Genomic DNA, 18,381 nt, shown 5'->3' on the forward strand with positions numbered 1-18,381 from the left:
CATTCTTCCAATAAGGAAGGATTATCAGCAGTGTAGGGGAATCTCAAAGTGGAAGGAATGTGCATGGCAGAATCTGTCCCACAACATTCTGGGCGTTACTTGTACTAGGCAAGAGGGCACCAGCAGTAAGAAAACAGGCACCAAGTCTGCTTTCATGATCTGTCAGCAGAAGCTGAGAATTGTGCACCAGTTTGCTCTGAGTCATTACGACTAAGGAGAGAGGGCCGGGCGTGGTGGTTTATGCCTATAATCCCAGCACTTTGGGAGGCCAAGGTGGGTGGATCACTTGAGGTCAGGAGTTCGAGACCAGCCTGACCAACATGGTGAAACCCCATCTCTACTAAAAATACAAAATTAGCCGGGCATGGTGGCGGGTACCTGTAACCCCAGCTACTTGGGAGGCTGAGGCAGGAGAATTGCTTGAACCTGGGAGGTGGAAGTTGCAGTGAGCTGAGATTGTACCACTGCATTCTAGCCTGGGCAACAGACTGTGTCTCAAAAAAAAAAAAAAAGGAAGAAAGAAAAGAAAATCCAAAAAACTGAGGAGAGAGCTCTGAAGGAAAGGAGCAGGCATAGAAGTGGATGGCCCACCTGAGTCCAGGCGTTGCTGGGTGACAAGGGCACCCAAACCCATAGGATGAGAAGGCATTAACTTGGCAAAGGTGGGGGCAGGGGAGGTGGAGACACCTCCAGGCAGAAGGAAGAGAAACATGCAAAGCCCCGAGGCAGGAGCGAGCATGGGGCTAAAGGAAGCCAATGTGGCCGGAGCAGAGGGAGCAGATGAGGGGGTTGGGGGCACTGCTGAGGGTCGGGGTGAGCAGTGAGTGGCAGTGGGATAGGGAGAGTGTCACGGGGTCAGAAGACACGGGGCAGATGGGATCCAAACCATGGAGCAACTCATAGGCTTTGTCAGGGGTTGGGGTCTTTATTCTAAGAGTCAGGGGAGCCACTGCAGGGGCTCTGCAAAGAGGTAGGGTCACCGGATAACTCGGACTGAATGGAAGCAAGTCCGGAGGAGTATTAGGAACACGGGGACTTGAATGTGAAGAAATGGCCGCCGGGCCACCGAAGAGCTCAGAGGCCTAATGAGGGCAGTGAGCGACCCTGGGATTAGCAACAGCAGGAGCCACCACCACCTGCAGGCCAGAGGGACACAGGGAGAGGCTATGTCACCAGCGAAGTTGGAGCCACACAGCCTGCCTATCAGCAGCTGCAGAACGAGGGGAGCAGGGACCCCCTGGCTGCCTTACCACCACCTCCAGTCTCCTACCAGCACCTCCATCAGCAGAAGCCAGCTGGCAGGGGAGCCGGAGACATTCATTGTAAGGGATCAGCACCCTGTGATGGAGAACAGGGCAGGGGACAGAGGAGGGACAGGTCCAGGCAGAGGGTCTTAGACGCGGGCAAGAGTGAAACTCAAGCCATCAGGGAGGCCCAGTTGGAGAGTGGCGGGCTTACACCCACACGTGGGCAGTGACCAGAGGGGAGTGCACGGAGGAAGAGTCAGCTAGGGAGGTTCGGGGAGGAGCTGCTGAAGTTGATCTGCAGGTTTCTGGCTTAAGCCCCCGGATGGGGTGGCGGTGCCATCCTCCAAGGCACGGGACATAGGCAGGGATCTGGAAGAGAAGCAGACAGTCACAGTTTGGTTATACACAGATTGAGTTTAAGGTGCCTTTGAAACATCCAAGTGGAGTTGGAGTTATAAAGCCGGGGTCATGAGCGTGGCCAGTGTGGAAGTCACACACACAGGTGGCCGGCTGTAGGAAGCACAGAGTGAGAAGGGGGCTGGGGCCAAGCCTGGAGGAAGCAGTGTTTCATGGCTGGGACGCAAAAGGTGCCTGTGAAGGAGACCAGGAAAGAGTGTCGCACCAGGAAGGGCCGGGAGTGCCACAAGGGCACAGGAGTCACAGGGCGCCATGTTCCAGGAAGAGGACCTGGAGGCTGACTACTGCGTGTGGGAGGGGGGTTGGGAAGAGCCCTCAGGTTTAGTGGCAGGGGGGTCATCGGTCACCTTCATTGGAGCTGCGTCCACTGGGACACAGGAACAGCCAGATGGGTGAGTTATGGGAGGGGCAGGAAAGAGAGTTGGGACAGCAGCAGGAGAAGGGATGGAGGTAAAGGCTGGGGGACTGAGGTGGGAGGACACGTGAGCTCTGCTGATGTGGTTCCACCTGAATGTGGGGGATTGGATCCACAGAAGACCAACAAGGGGTTCCTGAAAAGCAAAAGGGGTACGAGGATACACCTCTTAGTGCTCCTCTATTTTAGGGGGAGGGTAGTGATGTTATGTTGGGGAAAGAGTGGTGTGAACACACCGGGGGAAGGCAACACCACCAACTCACTTATTCTTGTCAAGCAGAACAGTTTTTCCCATGGCCCAGGCAGGACCAATGACCCCAGGAGGGACCAGGAGACCCTCATTAAACAGCCAAGGCGATTTCTTTTTTCTTTTTTTTTTGAGGTGGAGTCTCATTCTGTTGTCTAGGCTGGAGTGCAGTGATGCGATCTCAGCTCACTGCAACCTCTGCCTCCCAGGTTCAAGAGATTCTCCTGCCTCAGCCTCCCAAGTAGCTGGGATTACAGGCACTCACTCACCACCACGCCTGGCTAATTTTTGTATTTTTAGTAGAGACGGGGTTTCGCCATGCTGGCCAGGCTGGTCTCGAACTCCTGATCTCAGGTGATCCACCCGCCTCAACCTCCCAAAGTGCTGGGATTACAGGCTTGAGCCCCAAGGTGATTTCTGATCCCCAAAGATGAGGCATAATTTCACAGCCCCTCCTGGGCCATCACTGATAAATCCACAGGGCCCGAGAGAATGAGAAGGTTGGGAAAGCTCTTGGCTTCATATTGAATCCCCGGAAAACACTAAATCCTGACTCAGAGAGCTAGAAAAGGATGAACACAAGGAGTCAACAAAAGGGCTTCTCAGAGCACAATACAATTGGTTCATTTTCTTTTAAATAAAGTTACAAATTGGAGGATCATGGAAAGACAATTCATGTAATGTATGAGTATCTCAGCTGAGCACTCGGTGAAGCTCCTCACCTCTATGTGGATACTGTGGAAAAAAACGGGTTGCATTTTCCATGATGGTGCATTTGACTGGGTTCAAAGCTAGTTACACAACTTTGGTTGAATCCAATGAATATTGACTTAATGCAGTGGATTTCTAAACTGTAGAGGGGGTGTGTGTGTGAGAGAGAGAGACACACGTGATTCATGCAGGAACCTCATTTTTTTAATATCTCCCGCCCCCCATCTTGGATGATGCAGGAACCTCATTTTAAAAGGCACATTCCCAGACCACACTGATGGAATGGGCCGGGCTGCTTATCTGCACTTAACAGGCTCCCCAAGTGATTCTGTTCCTGTGGTCTGAGGACCACATCCTGAAAAACACTGAATTAGGAGTCGAGGGCGCCCTGGAAGGAGGTTTCTTTATTTCCTGGGTTTTTTTTTTTGTTGTTGTTGTTGTTGTTTTTCTTTGAGATGGAGTCTTGCTCTGTCGCCCAGGCTGGAGTGCAATGGTGCAATCTTTGCTCCCTGCAACCTCCTCCTCCTGGGTTCTAGCCATTCTCCTGCCTCAGTCTCCTGAGTAGCTGCGATTACAGGCACGTGCCACCACGCCCAGCTAATTTTTGTATTTTTAGTAGAGACGAGGTTTCACCATGTTGGCCAGGCTGGTCTCAACTCCTGAGCTCAGGTGACCCGCCCGCCTTGGCCTCCCAAAGTGCTGGGATTGGGATTACAGGCGTGAGCCACTGCGCCCGGCAGGAGGTTTCTATCACAGTCCTCCAGGGGGTTCCGTCCTAGATCCTGTCTTGTTTAAAGAACAAAAGAACAAATATAAGTGTGGACGTGTACACTCATGTCTCCCCACCCCAAACCAAATGAGCATTTTGGATGAAAACTCAGCAGGCTGCTTAATCAGTCTTCAGATGGTCTCAAGTGGTGCGGGTCAGATGGAATATGATGGATGACAAGAGTCAAGATTTGAAATGATTTGTTCATGCTGGAATGTTGGACTAAAACCAACTAGATGAGATTTCACAGGGATCAAGTTCTGCTTTTGGTTAAAACAAAACAAAAATCAATACAGCACTATAGGAAGGAGGAGAGACTGGGCTTAACAGCAATTCTTGGGAAGAAATTCAGGGGCTGTTTGTAGACCACAAGATCAGCAGAGGGGGAGCGGAGGGGGGAACCAGGGTGGGCACAAGTTCAGCTCAGTGCCCCGGGAAGTGGAGGACCTAAGGCATGAGCCCCACTACGCTCAGAACTGATGAACAACCTGGACTTGAGTGACCCACTCAGGCCACATTTAAGAGTGACATTAACCAATCATCTAGAGGACGGTGATGGCATGGGCAAGGGTCTGGAGACCTTAGCCCCAAGAAGGACACCTGTCCCACTTGGACAGCACGAGGTGAGCGGGTTACGAAGAAGCCAGGTTCAGCTGTCTGATGGGGCACCATGCAGAACTGGAAACTTCTTCCAGGCTGTCCTAGAAGACAAACGAAGATCCAGGGGATGAGTGGCTTAAGAAGGCAGGTGTCACCTCAGTAGAAGAAGGAACATTCTATAAGCTGAGACTTCACAGTGGAAGAACAGACTGTCACATGGGTGGCCTGGGGATGTTGAGGGAAAGGGTGGAGGATGTCGAGGGAGTCCACAATTCCTGGAGGTGTCAATAGAGACCCAAGGTCAGCACTGAGTATGTGATCTCAGTAGACCTCAGCGCTTCCCAGGCCCACCTGTGTCAGAATCTCCTGGGGGCTGGTAAAAGCTCAGGTACCTGGGCCCTCCTCAGACTTACTGCATCAGCATCCCTAGGGCTGGCTACAGTCTCCTACCTTTTGGAGTCACAGGACTGGAGGACAGTATTTTCCTATTGCCCGAATAAAATGTCCTGTAGAGCCAGCCTGCCAGGGACCCTGAACCTTCACCTCACCACCCCCAGCCCCACCTGCCAGAATGTGAGTTGTCATCTGCCTACTCAACACAGCCCCCAGGAAAGAGTTCCTTAGCTATAGTCAAAAACCTGCTCTCCGTAGATGTTTATAGCAGCTGTATTCAGAATTGCCAGAACTTGGAAGCAACGAAGATGTCTTTAATAGGTGAATGGATAAATTGTGGTCCATCTGGATGATGAAATATTATTCAGCACTGAAAAACATGAGTTATCAAGCCAGAAGAAGTCACGGAGGAATCTTAAATCCATATTACTAAGTGAAAGAAGCCAATCTGAAAATGTTCCACACGGTATCATTTCAACTCTATGACACTCTGGAAAAGGGAAAACTAAGGATTAAGGCCAGGTGCAGTGGCTCACGCCTGTAATCCCAGCACTTTGGGAGGCTGACGGGATGGGGCGGGGGGATCACCTGAAGTCAAGAGTTCGAGACCAGCCTGGCCGACATGGTGAAACCCCGACTTTACTAAAAATACAAAAAATTAGCTGGGCTTGGTGGCACGTGCCCGTAGTCCCAGCTACTCAGGAGGCTGAGGCAGGAGAATCGCTTAAACCCAGGAGGCGGAGGTTGCAGTGAGCTGAGATCACGCCATTGCACTCCAGCCTGGGCAACAGAGTAAAACTCCATCTCAAAAAAATAAAAATAAAGGGGTTACAGGGGAGGGGGGACTTAATGGGCAGAGCACAGAGGAATTTTAGAGCAATGAAACTACCCTGTATAATATGGTAATGGTGGACACATCACTTTTTCATTTTTTCTTTTTTAAAAATTTTTTGCAGAGATAGGGTGTCACTATGTTGCGCAGGCTGGTCTCCAACTCCTGAGCTCAAGCGATCCACCCGCCTCAGCCTCCCAAAGTGTTGGGATCACAGGCGCGAGTCACCGCACCCAGCCATTGCATGTCTTTATCCATATGTCCAAAACTATAGAATGTGCAACGCTGAGAAGGAACCCTAGTGGAAGCTGTGGGCTCTGGGTGACAACGGTGTGTCCATCTGGGCTTATCGCTTGTAACGGATGTGCCACTCTGCCGCAGGATTTTCGAGTAGAGTAGGAGGCTATGCATGTGTGGGGCAGCAGATATATGGAAACTCTCTACTTTCCACTAAATTTTGTTGTGAACCTAAAACTGCTCTAAAAACAAGCTTTTTTTTTTTTTTTGGAGACAGAGTCTAGCTCTGTCACCCAGGAGGGAGTGCAGTGGCATAATCTTGGCTCACTGCAACCTCCACCTCCTGGGTTTAAGCAATTCTATGCCTCAACCTCCTGAGTAGCTGGGATTACAGGCATGAGCCACTGCACCCAGCCCTAAGCTTATTTTTTAATATAAACAAACATTCTCCTCTGTGTATCACCTCTAACCTCTGTTTGGGATCTTGCTTGTAGTGCTGCAGTGGGCGTTGGTTTCTATGGAAACAGCGAGACCAACGATGGGATATACCAGCTGATGTACTCCTTGGAAGATGCCAACCACACCTTCTCTGGGATCGATGCTCTGGTAAGGCTCCCGGGCAGCTGGCCGGGTACAGGCACAGCCCACAAGGTCAGTGTGGTCAGAGCAAGGGCACCCGTCAGATCCCAGCTGGCTCAGCTGCACACGGAGGGGGTGTGGTGCCCGAGGGCTGACCCCTGCCTGCGCTGCAGTTACCTCTGCTGAGGCAAATGGGCAGCTGTGCGCCCCAAGCCTGGAGGGATGGCAGGGATGGGGGTGAGGACCAAAGGAGGCAGCTGTGGGATCAAACCCCATTTTCTGGCAAGCTCAGCACTTTCTGATGTGTCAGAGGAGACCTTGAATGTGGAAAACCAGCCCCACTGCATTTTTTGTGTTCATTTTAAGTGCTGCATATCGAGTATGGCCGGGTCCAGGAGATGCCAAGAGGAAAAAAGTGTCTTCAGAAACAACTGAGGGCTGAGTGTGGTGGCTCACTCCTGTCATCCCAGCACTTTGAGGGAGGCCAAGGCATATGGAGCTCAGGAGTTTGAGACCAGCCTGGGCAACATGGCAAAACCCTGTCTGTACCAAAAATACAAAACTTAGCCAGTGGTGGTGTGGCTCCAGCTACCCGGGAGGCTGAAAGCAGGAGGATCACTTGAACCTGGGAGGCGGAGGTTGCAGTGAGCCAAGATCACACCATCACACTCCAGCCTGGGCACCAGAATGAGACTCCATCTCAAAAATTAAAACACACACACACACACACACACAATTGAAGAGCCCCATGGTGTGGGTGCTGGAGACCTGCTCCAGCTCTTTGGGGCTCTGGCTTCCAGGCGGTGACTCCAGGTGGGGGCTCACAGTGAAGGATGCGCTGGCCTGGCCAGAGGAGGTGTCAGACTCTTAGGAGAAGGGGAAGGCTACTCTGCCAAGCCAGGGCTGGATTTTGTGGCAGAGGCTGCTTGATACACACGAGCCTTTTGCTGGAGCTGCCACCCCTTTGCTGGAGACATGGCCCAGGGAGGAGCACGATGAGGGTAGACATCTGAGGACTTGGTTCCCTGAAAACTGCCTCTGCCTTTTCTACCCCAGCTGCCTGGAACTGGAGTTTTCCCACATTTTGACCTTGGCCCCCACACACGTCATTCTCACTCTAAGCACCAGGCCTTTTCAGCTGCTTATCCGAGCAGCCTCTGCCACAAAATCCAGCCCCAACAGGAGAATTTGGCCACTGCCCCAGCATCCTCCAGAAGAGGATTGGACCCCATTTGCCCCCCTCCTGCTCCCTTAAGCTCCTCTAAGGCTTTAATCCCTCAGTCAACAAGGGGGGTCGGGGGTGTCACCTTAAAGAGACAGCTGTGCTGCTCCTCCGTGCCCAAGTCAATTGTGGGAGGAGGCCCTGGCCTCCAGAAAGGGGCTGAGGGTGGCTACCAGACCAGGGGCCCTGGTCCTTTGCAGAGTTCATTCGGCCACCCATGTCCACTGGAACCCATACCCATAGCTGAGCGCTGATTCCCGGTGTGCAGATGCTAGTCTGGAACAGCCTTGCGTGGTGAGCTGGGGCGGCTGGGATGGAGGAACTGAGTGACAGCCAGCTCCGGCCTGGGAGGCAGAGGGTCACCTGGCCTGGCTGGGGAGAACTCTCCCTCTGGGCACCCACCCTTGTCCCAGGCCCTGGGGGGGAAGTGTCCCATGGTCACTGCCCTCTAGGCTCTCTCTGCCCCTCCCTGCCATCCTGCTGCCTGCCTCCTCTTCACCCACCAGCACCAGGATCGCTGGAGGAGGAACCTAGCCACCAGCGGAAAATCCCCTGCCCTGCCCTGCCCAGGAAGGCCCCAGGGCCATGACCTTCACGGGTTTAGAGAAACTCCCAAACTCCCTTATGGGAAAATGTCAAGTCCTAGAAGTCCCTATCCCGCAGGATGAGAGCCGCCAGGGAGGGGAGCTGGGAACGAGCCCCCATGCTGGGGCCTTCCACCCCACAGCCTGATGGTGCTCCAGGGCCAGGTTTGGACATTTCACAGCAAGCCCCACTCTCTGAAATCCCCCATGTCCCCAAAGGGACAGGTTCTGCATCCCTGGAGATCAGCCCCTCGTCCTCTCCATTGTTACCGAGAAGTGAGGCCAGAAGTCCCGGGGCTTCACACTGGTCCAGCCAGCCCATAGCTGCCTTCAGCCTGCGGGTGGCCACCTCCCCCTCTGGTATGAACCCCTAGGGCCCAGGTGTAGCTGCTGCCTCCAGGTGGAAAGGCGGCACCTGGGTCCTTGCTAGGACCTGTGAGGCTGGTTTGGTCCTCAGGGTAGACACTCAGCACACTAGTCCTCAGGGCTCCAGGGGAGGCAGCAGATCTAAAAGACTTCCCAGATCCAAGGGGGAGGTCCAGATATCAGATAAATGACATTAGTGAAATAATGTCAGTGAAAGTGCTGGTAGACTGTAAAATACGCTCAACTGTATGACTGTGATTATGAATGCTATTAATTACTGTAATCACCTTGGGGCCAACGGGAGGCTGGGATCCGGGACACTGTGGGCGGCAGAAGCAGGTGGGGGACTCGTGGGCAAGTCAAGCAGGACCTGAACCTGGGCCTTGCCAGAGCCCAGATCATGCAGCTGAGTGGCCAACTGAGGCCCTCTAGGGATGCACCCACAGAGTGGGGTGGGCCCTGCTCCAAGTCCTCCTTTCCTAGACTGAGGCCCTCTAGGGATGCACCCACAGAGTGGGGTGGGCCCTGCTCCAAGTCCTCCTTTCCTAGACTGGAAGCCCCACACCTATGCATGTCCAACTAGAGGGACACCTGTGCCTTGGTGGGTAGGGGCGGTGGTCCAGGGATCAGGCAGTCCTGTGAGGGCTGCACGCCCCAGTCTGGGGGAGTAGAGAGGAGTCATTTCAGGATACCAAAACTTCCTGTACGTGGTAGCCAGCATGGCCCCTCCAGGTTCCCTCATGTGAGCCCGCAGCAGGCTGATGGGCAGCCCTCAGGTGAAGAAACTGAGGCACAGGGAGGTTGCATTGCTGGCCCGAGATTGAAAATGTGTATGTTTCAGAGCAGAAGCCAGACCCCAGGCCTTCTGGTCTTAGCCCCTTTACCTCCACTGACCTGGCCCATCCACCTTTCCTGATAAGCTCACTGAGTGCGGGAGAGTCCTCCCTCCCAGAGGTTTTCATACTTGAGCTTGCATCAGAATCACCTGGAAGGGTTGGTAAACACTGATTGCAGGGCCCCACCCCCGGAGGTTCTGATTCAGTGGGCCTGGGGCAGGGCTGAGTGCTTTTGCTTTTGTGAGGGAGTTCCCAGGGTGTGCATCTTATGCCCCTGGTCCCGGGACCACACTTGAGAACTGCTCTTTCCTCTAGACCATGGTCTCCGCCACCTGTAGCTCGTCCCTAACTCTGCCCAGTCTGGAAAGCTGGCCTGTCCCTCCTGTTCCCAGAGCTTCCCATGAGAGAGAGCCTGATTCCATCTCTGGGTCATCCCACCTGTGCCTGGCGGGGGTGCTATGTCCCGAACCTTTAAGGAATTGGGGATGGTATGGAGAAGTGGTGGGGAGTTGTAAGTAGGTCACTGCTGTCATTCTTATTTTTAAAAATTTTAGGATCTTTTGAGCCTAGGAGTTCAAGAACAGCCTGGGCAGCATAGCGAGACCCCATCTCAAAAAAACAATTTTTTTAGTGTTGTTTCCTGTGGGAAAGTATCAGGAAGAAAGAGAAGGCGTGACAAATACAAATACTGCCTTCTTCCCCTGTCCCCCCAAGGAGGAGTTTAAGAAATAGAGAAGTTAAAAATGTAGAACTGTAAAGGAGAAAACAAGTGGCCTTACAGAAAAAGTTTACAGATAATTTTTAACAGCCCTTTGCTCTGAAGTTTGTTTGATACAATATAGAAATATAGAAATGTCACCTGTTACTGGGTTTGTTCAGAATGCCACTATTCTTTGACAATAGTGCCATTTGTTATCAGTGATTCCAAAGTGGTTGTACATTTATCTTATTAAATTGAACAGCCAAGTGTACTAGCATGACATTTAGTTACTGAATGTAATTTTACGTGGTATGAGGTCTTTTTCCCCTGTGCTACGGGCTGTTGAATCTGTACAGGGTAGAGTGTCTCTGTACACTGGTATCGCTTAGTCCTTAACCAGCTCGTAAGAACCAAGCATAAGCCAGAAAACGGAACAAGCCTCTGACACTGAAAAAATAAAACAAAATGAAACAAAGAGAGCCATTCTCTTTTCTGGAACCAGGAACTCCCAGCGTAGCGCAGATGTAAAAGGCCACACAGCTGATGTGAAGTCCCAGTAACACAGAGAACACCGTTTGCCTCCAAGAGTGGAATCTAATCAGCCTTGCTGATCTCACTGTGGGAAGTTTCTGCCTCTTCTTCTGTGTTTTTATCTCCCAGACCCGTGGGAGCTGAAGGCTGCCGAAGATGGATTAGTGCACACTGCCCCTGTCCCGGCCCGTTGTGCTTCTTGGTTTAGCGTGACAGTTTCAGAACAACAAAGCCCTTTCTCCCCTCGCTGCCAGCAAGGGTGTGCTTCAGGCTGCCAAGCTGCACCCCGGGGCTCTGCTGCACCCCGGGGCTCTGCAGGCACCCTGGGTCTGGGCTGTGGGAAAGCCCCGCTAACCAGTACGAGCCCTGCCTGTGCCCTTCAAAAGCCAGTAAGGGTCGACTTGGACCATTAGAAATGGAGGGACACGGCCGGGCGTGGTGGCTCATGCCTGTAATCCCAGCACTTTGGGAGGCTGAGGTGGGTGGATCACTTGAGGCCAGGAGCTCAAGAGAGCAGCCTGGCCAACATGGTGAAACTCTGTCTCCACTAAAAATACAAAAATTAGCCGCGCATGGTGGTGCACGCCTATAGTCCTAGCTACTTGGGAGGGAGCCTGAGGCAGGAGAATCGCTTGAACCCAGGAGGCAGAGGTTGCAGTGAGCCGAGATGGCACCACTGCACTCCAGCCTGGGTGAGACAGAGCGAGACTCCATCTCAAAAAACAAACAAAGAAAGGAAGGAAGGAAGAAATGGATGGACAGGCTACTCTGGCACACTGCCTATAGGGTAGCCCTGCTCTGCAAGGAGCAGTACCTTTAAAAATAAATAAATAATGTTTTCAACGGGATGGCCAGCCATCAACTTTCTATTTCTGTCTTTGCATTGCATTGGCAGATGTTTCCTTTAGGGTCCACTCAACCCCAGGCCCTTAGGGCTCAGCCAAGGGACAGGAGCCTGTCTGCCCACCCAGCGGGACACACGTCCAGGGGAGGATGTGAATACAGGGAGAAGGCGCCGGTTTCCTCCTCCTGCCTCATGTCCAGGCTCGTCAGAGGCAGGATCACAACTGTTTTTGTTTTTGCAAAGTCCCATTGTCTTGCCTTCACTCAGCGTTCAGGACGCGGTGTGCTGCTGCTAGCGCCACAACAAAGCCTTTCTCTCATAGAACAGTTAGCAATCCTGTTGTGGGGATATGAGGTCAAGGTAGCAACATAGAGTGTTTCTCTAAAAGAGAATTTGTAAGCCTAAGTGTTGAAAGTTTTAAGAGAATCTTCAAAGAATAATAGATTATTTTGTTGGTTTCTCCATGCGGGTGTCTCTCTCTAAATATATTAAGGGATAGTAATGAATGCATACGTTCATTCCAGCCCTTTACAGCAGGGGCTACGTGGTGAGCATACAGGATAGCCTACTTAGTAGACAGCCACAGAGGCTCCAGAGTGCAGGGATGTGCCCACACTCCCAGCGCCAGAGGCTAGACCTGGCTGCAGCCTCCAGCACACAGTGGTGTGCTCCTCTGGCACCAGTATTCTGTCTCTTGGAGCCCAGATCCTGGTTAAGGCCAGTTCAGGGACTGCCCCCTGGTTTGAGGGACATAAGGACTGGGTGGGTAGTGGCAGCCTCTGTCTTCAGTCCTTCCTCTAGGGGCACAGGCTCGAGATCTTCAGAACTGGGGCAGCATGGTGTGTTCATTCATGCCTGAGCAGGCCAGGTCACCTTTTTTTTTTTTGAGACAGAGTCTCATTCTTGTTGCCCAAGCTGGAATACAATGGTGCAATCTTGGTTCATTGCAGACTCCGCCTCCCAGGTCTGAGTGATCGTCCTGCCTCAGCCTCCCAAGTAGCTAGGACTACAGGTACATGCCACCACACCTGGCTAATTTTTATGTATTTGTTTGTAGAAACAGGGTCTCACTATGTTGCCCAGGCTGGTCTCAAACTCCTGGATTCAAGCAATCCGCCTGCCTCAGCCTCCCAAAGTGCTGGGATGACAGGCGTGAGCGTAATTATCACAACTGGCCAGGCCACCTTCTGCTGCCTAGAAAGACCTCTTCCGGGATGAGAATCAGAAGCTTTACCTCCCTGGCTTTTGCTCCCTGCTCCTCCCTAGGTTTCCGGAACTACCCAGAAGATGAAGGTGGACCTAGAGCAGCACCTGGCCCGGCTTAGTGAGATCTTTGCTGCCCGGGGCGATTACATGCAGACCCTGAAGTTCATACAGCAGATGGCGGGTAGCGTTGTTGTTCAGCTCTCAGGACTGCCCATGTGGAGGGAAGTCACCATGGAGCTGACCAAGCTATCCGACCAGACTGGCTACATAGAGTACTACAGGTGAGGAGCCGGTGGGAGGCAGAGGGAGGGGCAGCAGGGGCTACATCCGCTTCATTCATCCAAACCTGCATGTTGAGCTCCAGGTGGAGAAGGGCCACCGGAAAGTCTTTTTTTTTTTTTTAGACAGAGTCTTGCTCTGTCACCCAGGCTGGAGTGAAGTGGCGCAACCTCAGCTCACTACAACCTCTACCTCCTGGGTTCAAGCGATTCTCTTACCTCAGCCTCCCTCCCAAGTAGCTGGGACTACAGGTGTGTGCCACCACACCAGACTAATTTTTGTATTTTTAGTAGAGACAGAGTTTCACCATGTTGGCCAGGAGCTGGTCTCTCGAGCTCCTGGCCTTGAGTGATCCGCCCGCCTCGGCCTCCCAAAGTGCTGGGATTACAGGCATGAGCCACCAGAAAGTCTTGATAAGCCATTGGCCGAAATCAGGAGAACATGGGAGCTTACAGGGGCCACATGGTGAGCATGCAGATAGCCTCCTTAATAGACAGGCAACAGAAGCTACAGAGGGGAGGGATGTGCTCACGCTCCCCATGCCACAGGCTGGACTTGGCCTCGGCCTCCAGCACACAGTGGGGTGCTTCTCTGGGTCCAGCATTCTTTGTGGCTGGTGCAGGGTGGAAACGCCACATGCTTTATAGGTTCCTCGCCTGCCAGAGTTTATGGGATAGGATTTCTTATACCCACAGACTCAGCCACAGGGTTATGGGGGGTTAGAGAAATGAGCACCCAGCTGAGGGTGCTAAGAAGCTGCCATCAGGGGAGGCTCTGACCTACAGGTCATTGTGCTCCCAGGGCCTGGGCCTAGCGTGGAGGAGGCACAAGGGAAGAAAGAGGCTGTGCCCCCAGACTCGCTTTTTTTTTCTTTCTTTCTTTTTAAGACAGTATCTCACTCTGTCACCCAGGCTGGAGTGCAGTGGTGTGATCATGCCTCATTGCAGCCTTGAACTCCCCAGCTCAAGTGATCCTCCCACCTCAGCCTCCTGAGTAGCTGGGACTACAGGCACACAACCACGCCTGGCTAGTTTAAACAGAACGTTTTTTGCAGCCGGGCCTGGTGGCTCACACCTATAATCCCAGCACTTTGGGAGGCCAAGGCAGGCAGATCACCTGAGGTCGGGAGTTCAAGACCAGCCTGACCAACATGGAGAAACCCTGTCTTTACTAAAAAATACGAAATTAGCTGGGTGTGGTGGCGCATGCCTGTAATCCAAGCTACTCCGGAGGCTGAGGCAGGAGAATTGCTTGAACCCAGGAGGTTGAGGTTGCAGTGAGCCAAGATCATGCCATTGCACTCCAGCCTCAGCAACAAGAGGGAAACTCCATCTCAGGGAAAAAAAAAAAAATTTTAGAAATAGGGGTCTTGGCCGGGCGCGGTGGCTCAAGCCTGTAATCCCAGCACTTTGGGAGGCCGAGACGGGCGGATCACGAGGTCAGGAGATTGAGACCATCCTGGCTAACACGGTGAAACCCCGTCTCTACTAAAATACAAACCTAGCCAGGTGAGGTGGCGGGCGCCTGTAGTCCCAGCTACTCGGGAGGCTGAGGCAGGAAAATGGTGTAAACCCGGGAGGCGGAGCTTGCAGTGAGCTGAGATCTGACCACTGCACTCCAGTCCGGGCGACAGAGCGAGACTCCGCCTCAGAAAAAAAAAAAAAAAAAAAAAAAAAGAAATAGGGGTCTTGCTTTGTTGCCCAGGCTGGTCTCAAAACCCTGGTCTCAAGCAATCCTCCCACCTCGTCCTGGGATTACAGACATGAGCCACTGTGCCCAGACCAGCCTCACTTATGAGTGATGGGGGCTGAGGGGCACCACCCTCACTTAGGTGTACAAACTCATGGCCGTGTCATCTGACCTCTGGGGCTTTGTTTACATCTCCCCTGCCTTCCCATTCGCCAAACCCCGGCCCAGGCAGAGGTACTGGACACAGTCGGCAGAGCAGGGACCTGCTGCCTCTCTCCAGGTGCAGGGTCCAGCGAAGGTTGCTCTGGAGAGAGCGCAGGAAGGAGGCAGCAGCCCCAGCCTTTGGAGGGCTCCCGGCTGAATGGTGGCCTGGGCTTGTGCTCCCAGGGCCCCAGGCCTAGCCTGGAGGAGGCACGCAGGGAGTGGAAGAATGAGTCATGAGGAGCGAGTATCAGTTCTTTGGATCCCTCCCGGCTCCCTCCATTTGTTGGCTCCTCTTCAAGCCATTGAGGAAATTCAGAGCCTTTAGCTCAGGGTTGCACAACTTACTCCTGTTTTCTGGATTTGTGTTCCCTTGTGTCATAAAGCCCCATGCCAGGAGGTCACTGCTGGACTGAGTCCAGGGGCCTCTCCCCTTCCCAAAAATAGGAGATGGCAGGTCCCTTAGCAGAGGGAGCTCATGAAGTCCCCAGCTCTGGGGGTCCTCCCCACACCTTGCCTCCCCAGCCCGTCCAGCCCCTGCATCTCCGCCATGTCCTGGATGCTCTGGATTGAAGGGACCTTGGTCCTGCTCCCCAGCAGAGTGCCTCCCTCCCAAAGGACAGAAGGAAACTGCCAGCTCTAAGGACTGTCCGTGACCTCCTGCTCCTGTGGCCCCAAAACAAGGGTATCTGATGAGTCTCCTGATGTGTGGGCCATTCATTGCCTGAGCCTTCGAAATCTTATGTCAGGCAGGGGCAGGGGGTACAAAGGTATCCATTTTGACCTCACTCTTCTCTGAGCGCACCTAGCAGAGAACTGTGTATGTTTAATAGCCTCCTGTGGGCATTTTGATAATGACACAGATGGAATTAAGTCAATTTACATATCAAAGGGGGCTTATTGTTAAGGCGATTTTATTAAAATAGTGGAAGGATGGTGCCAACTGCACATCAGCTATTTCGGCATGGGTGATTGACAGGACCCCCTGTGAGCCCATCCCCCACTCCCCACTCCTTGTTCAGGTTAAGGCAGAAGAGGTTTGGCTGGGCGCGGTGGCTCATGCTGTAATCCCAGCACTTTGCGAGGCCAAGGCGGGCAGATCACCTGAGGCCAGTAATTCGAGACCAGCCTGGGTAACATGGAGAAACCTCATCTCTACTAAAAATACAAAAATTAGCTGGATGTGGTGGCGCATGCCTGTAATCCCAGCTACTTGGGAGGCTGAGGCAGGAGAATCACTTGAACCCAGGAAGCGGAGGCTGCAGTGAGCCAAGATTGTGCCACTGCCCTCCAGCCAGGGCAATAGAGGGAGACTCTGTCTCAAAAGAAAAAAAAAAAAAAGCAGAGGTCTAGTCCAAGGTTGGCACCTGTGGCTCCTAAACATCAATAATGTCTTTGCTTCCATCTGTGGCTCCTCCTCTTACCTGAGCTGCTCTGGAACACAAGCCCTCCCCTGAAGGGCCCCCATCTTTGCTTTTGGGATAGTCCTTGAGCATTACCATGCAGCGAAGCAAATATTTCCTAGCATTTTTATACAAGGCCTGGCGTTGGAGGAGATAAAAAGCCGAGGGGCTCCTCTCTTTGAGAGGCTACGGTGAGGGAGGAGGGAGCCGGGGTGGGAGTGGCTCTGGCAGGCAGAGCCGAGTTCTGGGTTAGGAATACATCCCCCAGTCCTCGCCCGGCTCCTCTGGGAAAACACATCCGCCTAGAGGAGATGTTTCCAGGAACCCCTGACAACATGAGGCGTGGAGGCGGGGAAAATACACTGAATCACAGCCACAGAGAGTGGGTTAGAAGCACCCCTAACTGGATTTCCTGCTGCTCTACAGAGCGGAGGCGAGAGGTGAGAAGAAATCTTTAAGTCTGAAACGTGAACTGGGTATTTTGAGAGGTGCCCTGTGGCTAGCTGTGTCCCTTGCAGGAAGCTTGATAGAGACAATGTGGAATTCCTGGGTCAGGCTCTCCCCACCATGGGGCCTTGGCTTTCCAATCTGTAGAATGGGATCCAGCTCACACCTATGATCCCAGCACTTTGGGAGGCTGAAGCAGGAGGATCTCTTGAGTCCAGGGTTTGAGACCAGTCTGGACAACACAGAGAGACCTAGTCTTTATCATACGTGTGTGTGTGTGTGTGCGCGCGCGTGCGTGCGCGCGCGTTTGTGTAAAAATAAGAATGTGATCCAAACACTAGATGGTTTGCGAGGTTCCTTCCAGCTCTGAGCTGAGTCTAAGGAAACTGGCTTCTTGGTAGCGGCAGGCTCTGCCTACTCCGCAAAGCCCCCAGCTCCATTCCTGGGAATCCCAGATTCCTAGTGTGCATTGCCCCCTGCTCTGTGCAGAAACAAGGACTTTGATTAGTCCCCTTCTCTTGGCAGTAAGCCTCGATTTGGGGAGTCAGAAAGAACCTCCCTTGGCTGCTGGAGCCTCCAGCTTGCTCCCTCCCCTCTCTCCCTTAGAGCCTCTTTGCCACTTTCTGCCAGCTCCAGGGGACTCCCTGCCCATGCTCCAAACTCCTTCTTCCCCTTTATGATGTCAGTGAAGCAGAAAACCATTGCTGGAGAGGAGAGGTCAGCGACTTTACCTGGCTCTTGCAGCAAGAGAAATAATGATCCAAATACTGCCCTCTTTGGGGACTGGGAAGCCCCTGTCTCTGCACCCTCCCTCCACTGTCCACTCTCCTGCTGGTGCCCAGCACAGGGCAAGGGGCATGGCTGCCAGGGGAGACCACTGGCCTTGTGAGGACCACCTTGGGGACCTGTGTGGAAGTGAAAGGAACAAGGGCACTTTGGGGTCTTCTCGGTGCCCTTGGGCTTAAGGTACTTTGATTCTTCAGCCTGTTCTCTGGAGAAGCAGGAGGGCAGGGCCTTTGAAGTCCCGGGCTGCCTTGCCCCGTCAACCTTTATATTTAGCAAGCACTTAATCCTTACTCTGGCCCTGTGAGATGAGGGGTTCCAGCTCCCTTTACAGATGTGGAAACCAAGGTCCCAAAGGGTGAAGTAGCTTACCGTGCTCTCCCAGCTGGGGTGTAACTGCCTTTCCCCACCAGCCCAGCCCTGGGGGCAAAAAGGCCAGAGGAATGAAGGGCTTGGAGGAGCCTAGAGATCTGCAGGGCTGTCGGTACCCTGACCCGGACTCCCGAGTTCTACACTGAGCTCTCTGATGGTCAGAAACGAGCCCACTCACCTGGGTATCCCTGGTGCCAAGCTCAGTCCCTGGCACAAATGTTGTTTAAAAATGAACCTAAAGGCCAGGCGCGGTGGCTCAAGCCTGTAATCCCAGCACTTTGGGAGGCCGAGACGGGCGGATCACGAGGTCAGGAGATCAAGACCATCCTGGCTAACACGGTGAAACCCCGTCTCTACTAAAAAAAATACAAAAAACTAGCCGGGCGAGGTGGCGGGCGCCTGTAGTCCCAGCTACTCGGGAGACTGAGGCAGGAGAATGGCGTAAACCCGGGAGGCGGAGCTTGCAGTGAG

General features: G+C 53.1%; 1 protein-coding gene across 2 annotated transcripts in view; it reads left to right on the forward strand.

Moving 5' to 3' along the window:
• The window catches only part of TTYH2 (tweety family member 2), a 54,118-nt gene that overhangs the window by 11,082 nt on the left and 24,655 nt on the right, over positions 1 to 18,381 (forward strand). For both annotated transcript variants that reach the window (XM_017884791.1, XM_017884792.1), the window contains exons 3-4: positions 6,363 to 6,474; positions 12,797 to 13,017. In XM_017884791.1, coding sequence (XP_017740280.1) covers positions 6,363 to 6,474; positions 12,797 to 13,017 — 333 coding nt within the window. The remainder of the gene's footprint in view (positions 1 to 6,362; positions 6,475 to 12,796; positions 13,018 to 18,381) is intronic.

The sequence above is a fragment of the Rhinopithecus bieti genome, unplaced genomic scaffold (genome assembly GCF_001698545.2).
Source record: "Rhinopithecus bieti isolate Rb0 unplaced genomic scaffold, ASM169854v2 scaffold_13400, whole genome shotgun sequence".
NCBI classification, from domain to species: domain Eukaryota; kingdom Metazoa; phylum Chordata; class Mammalia; order Primates; family Cercopithecidae; genus Rhinopithecus; species Rhinopithecus bieti.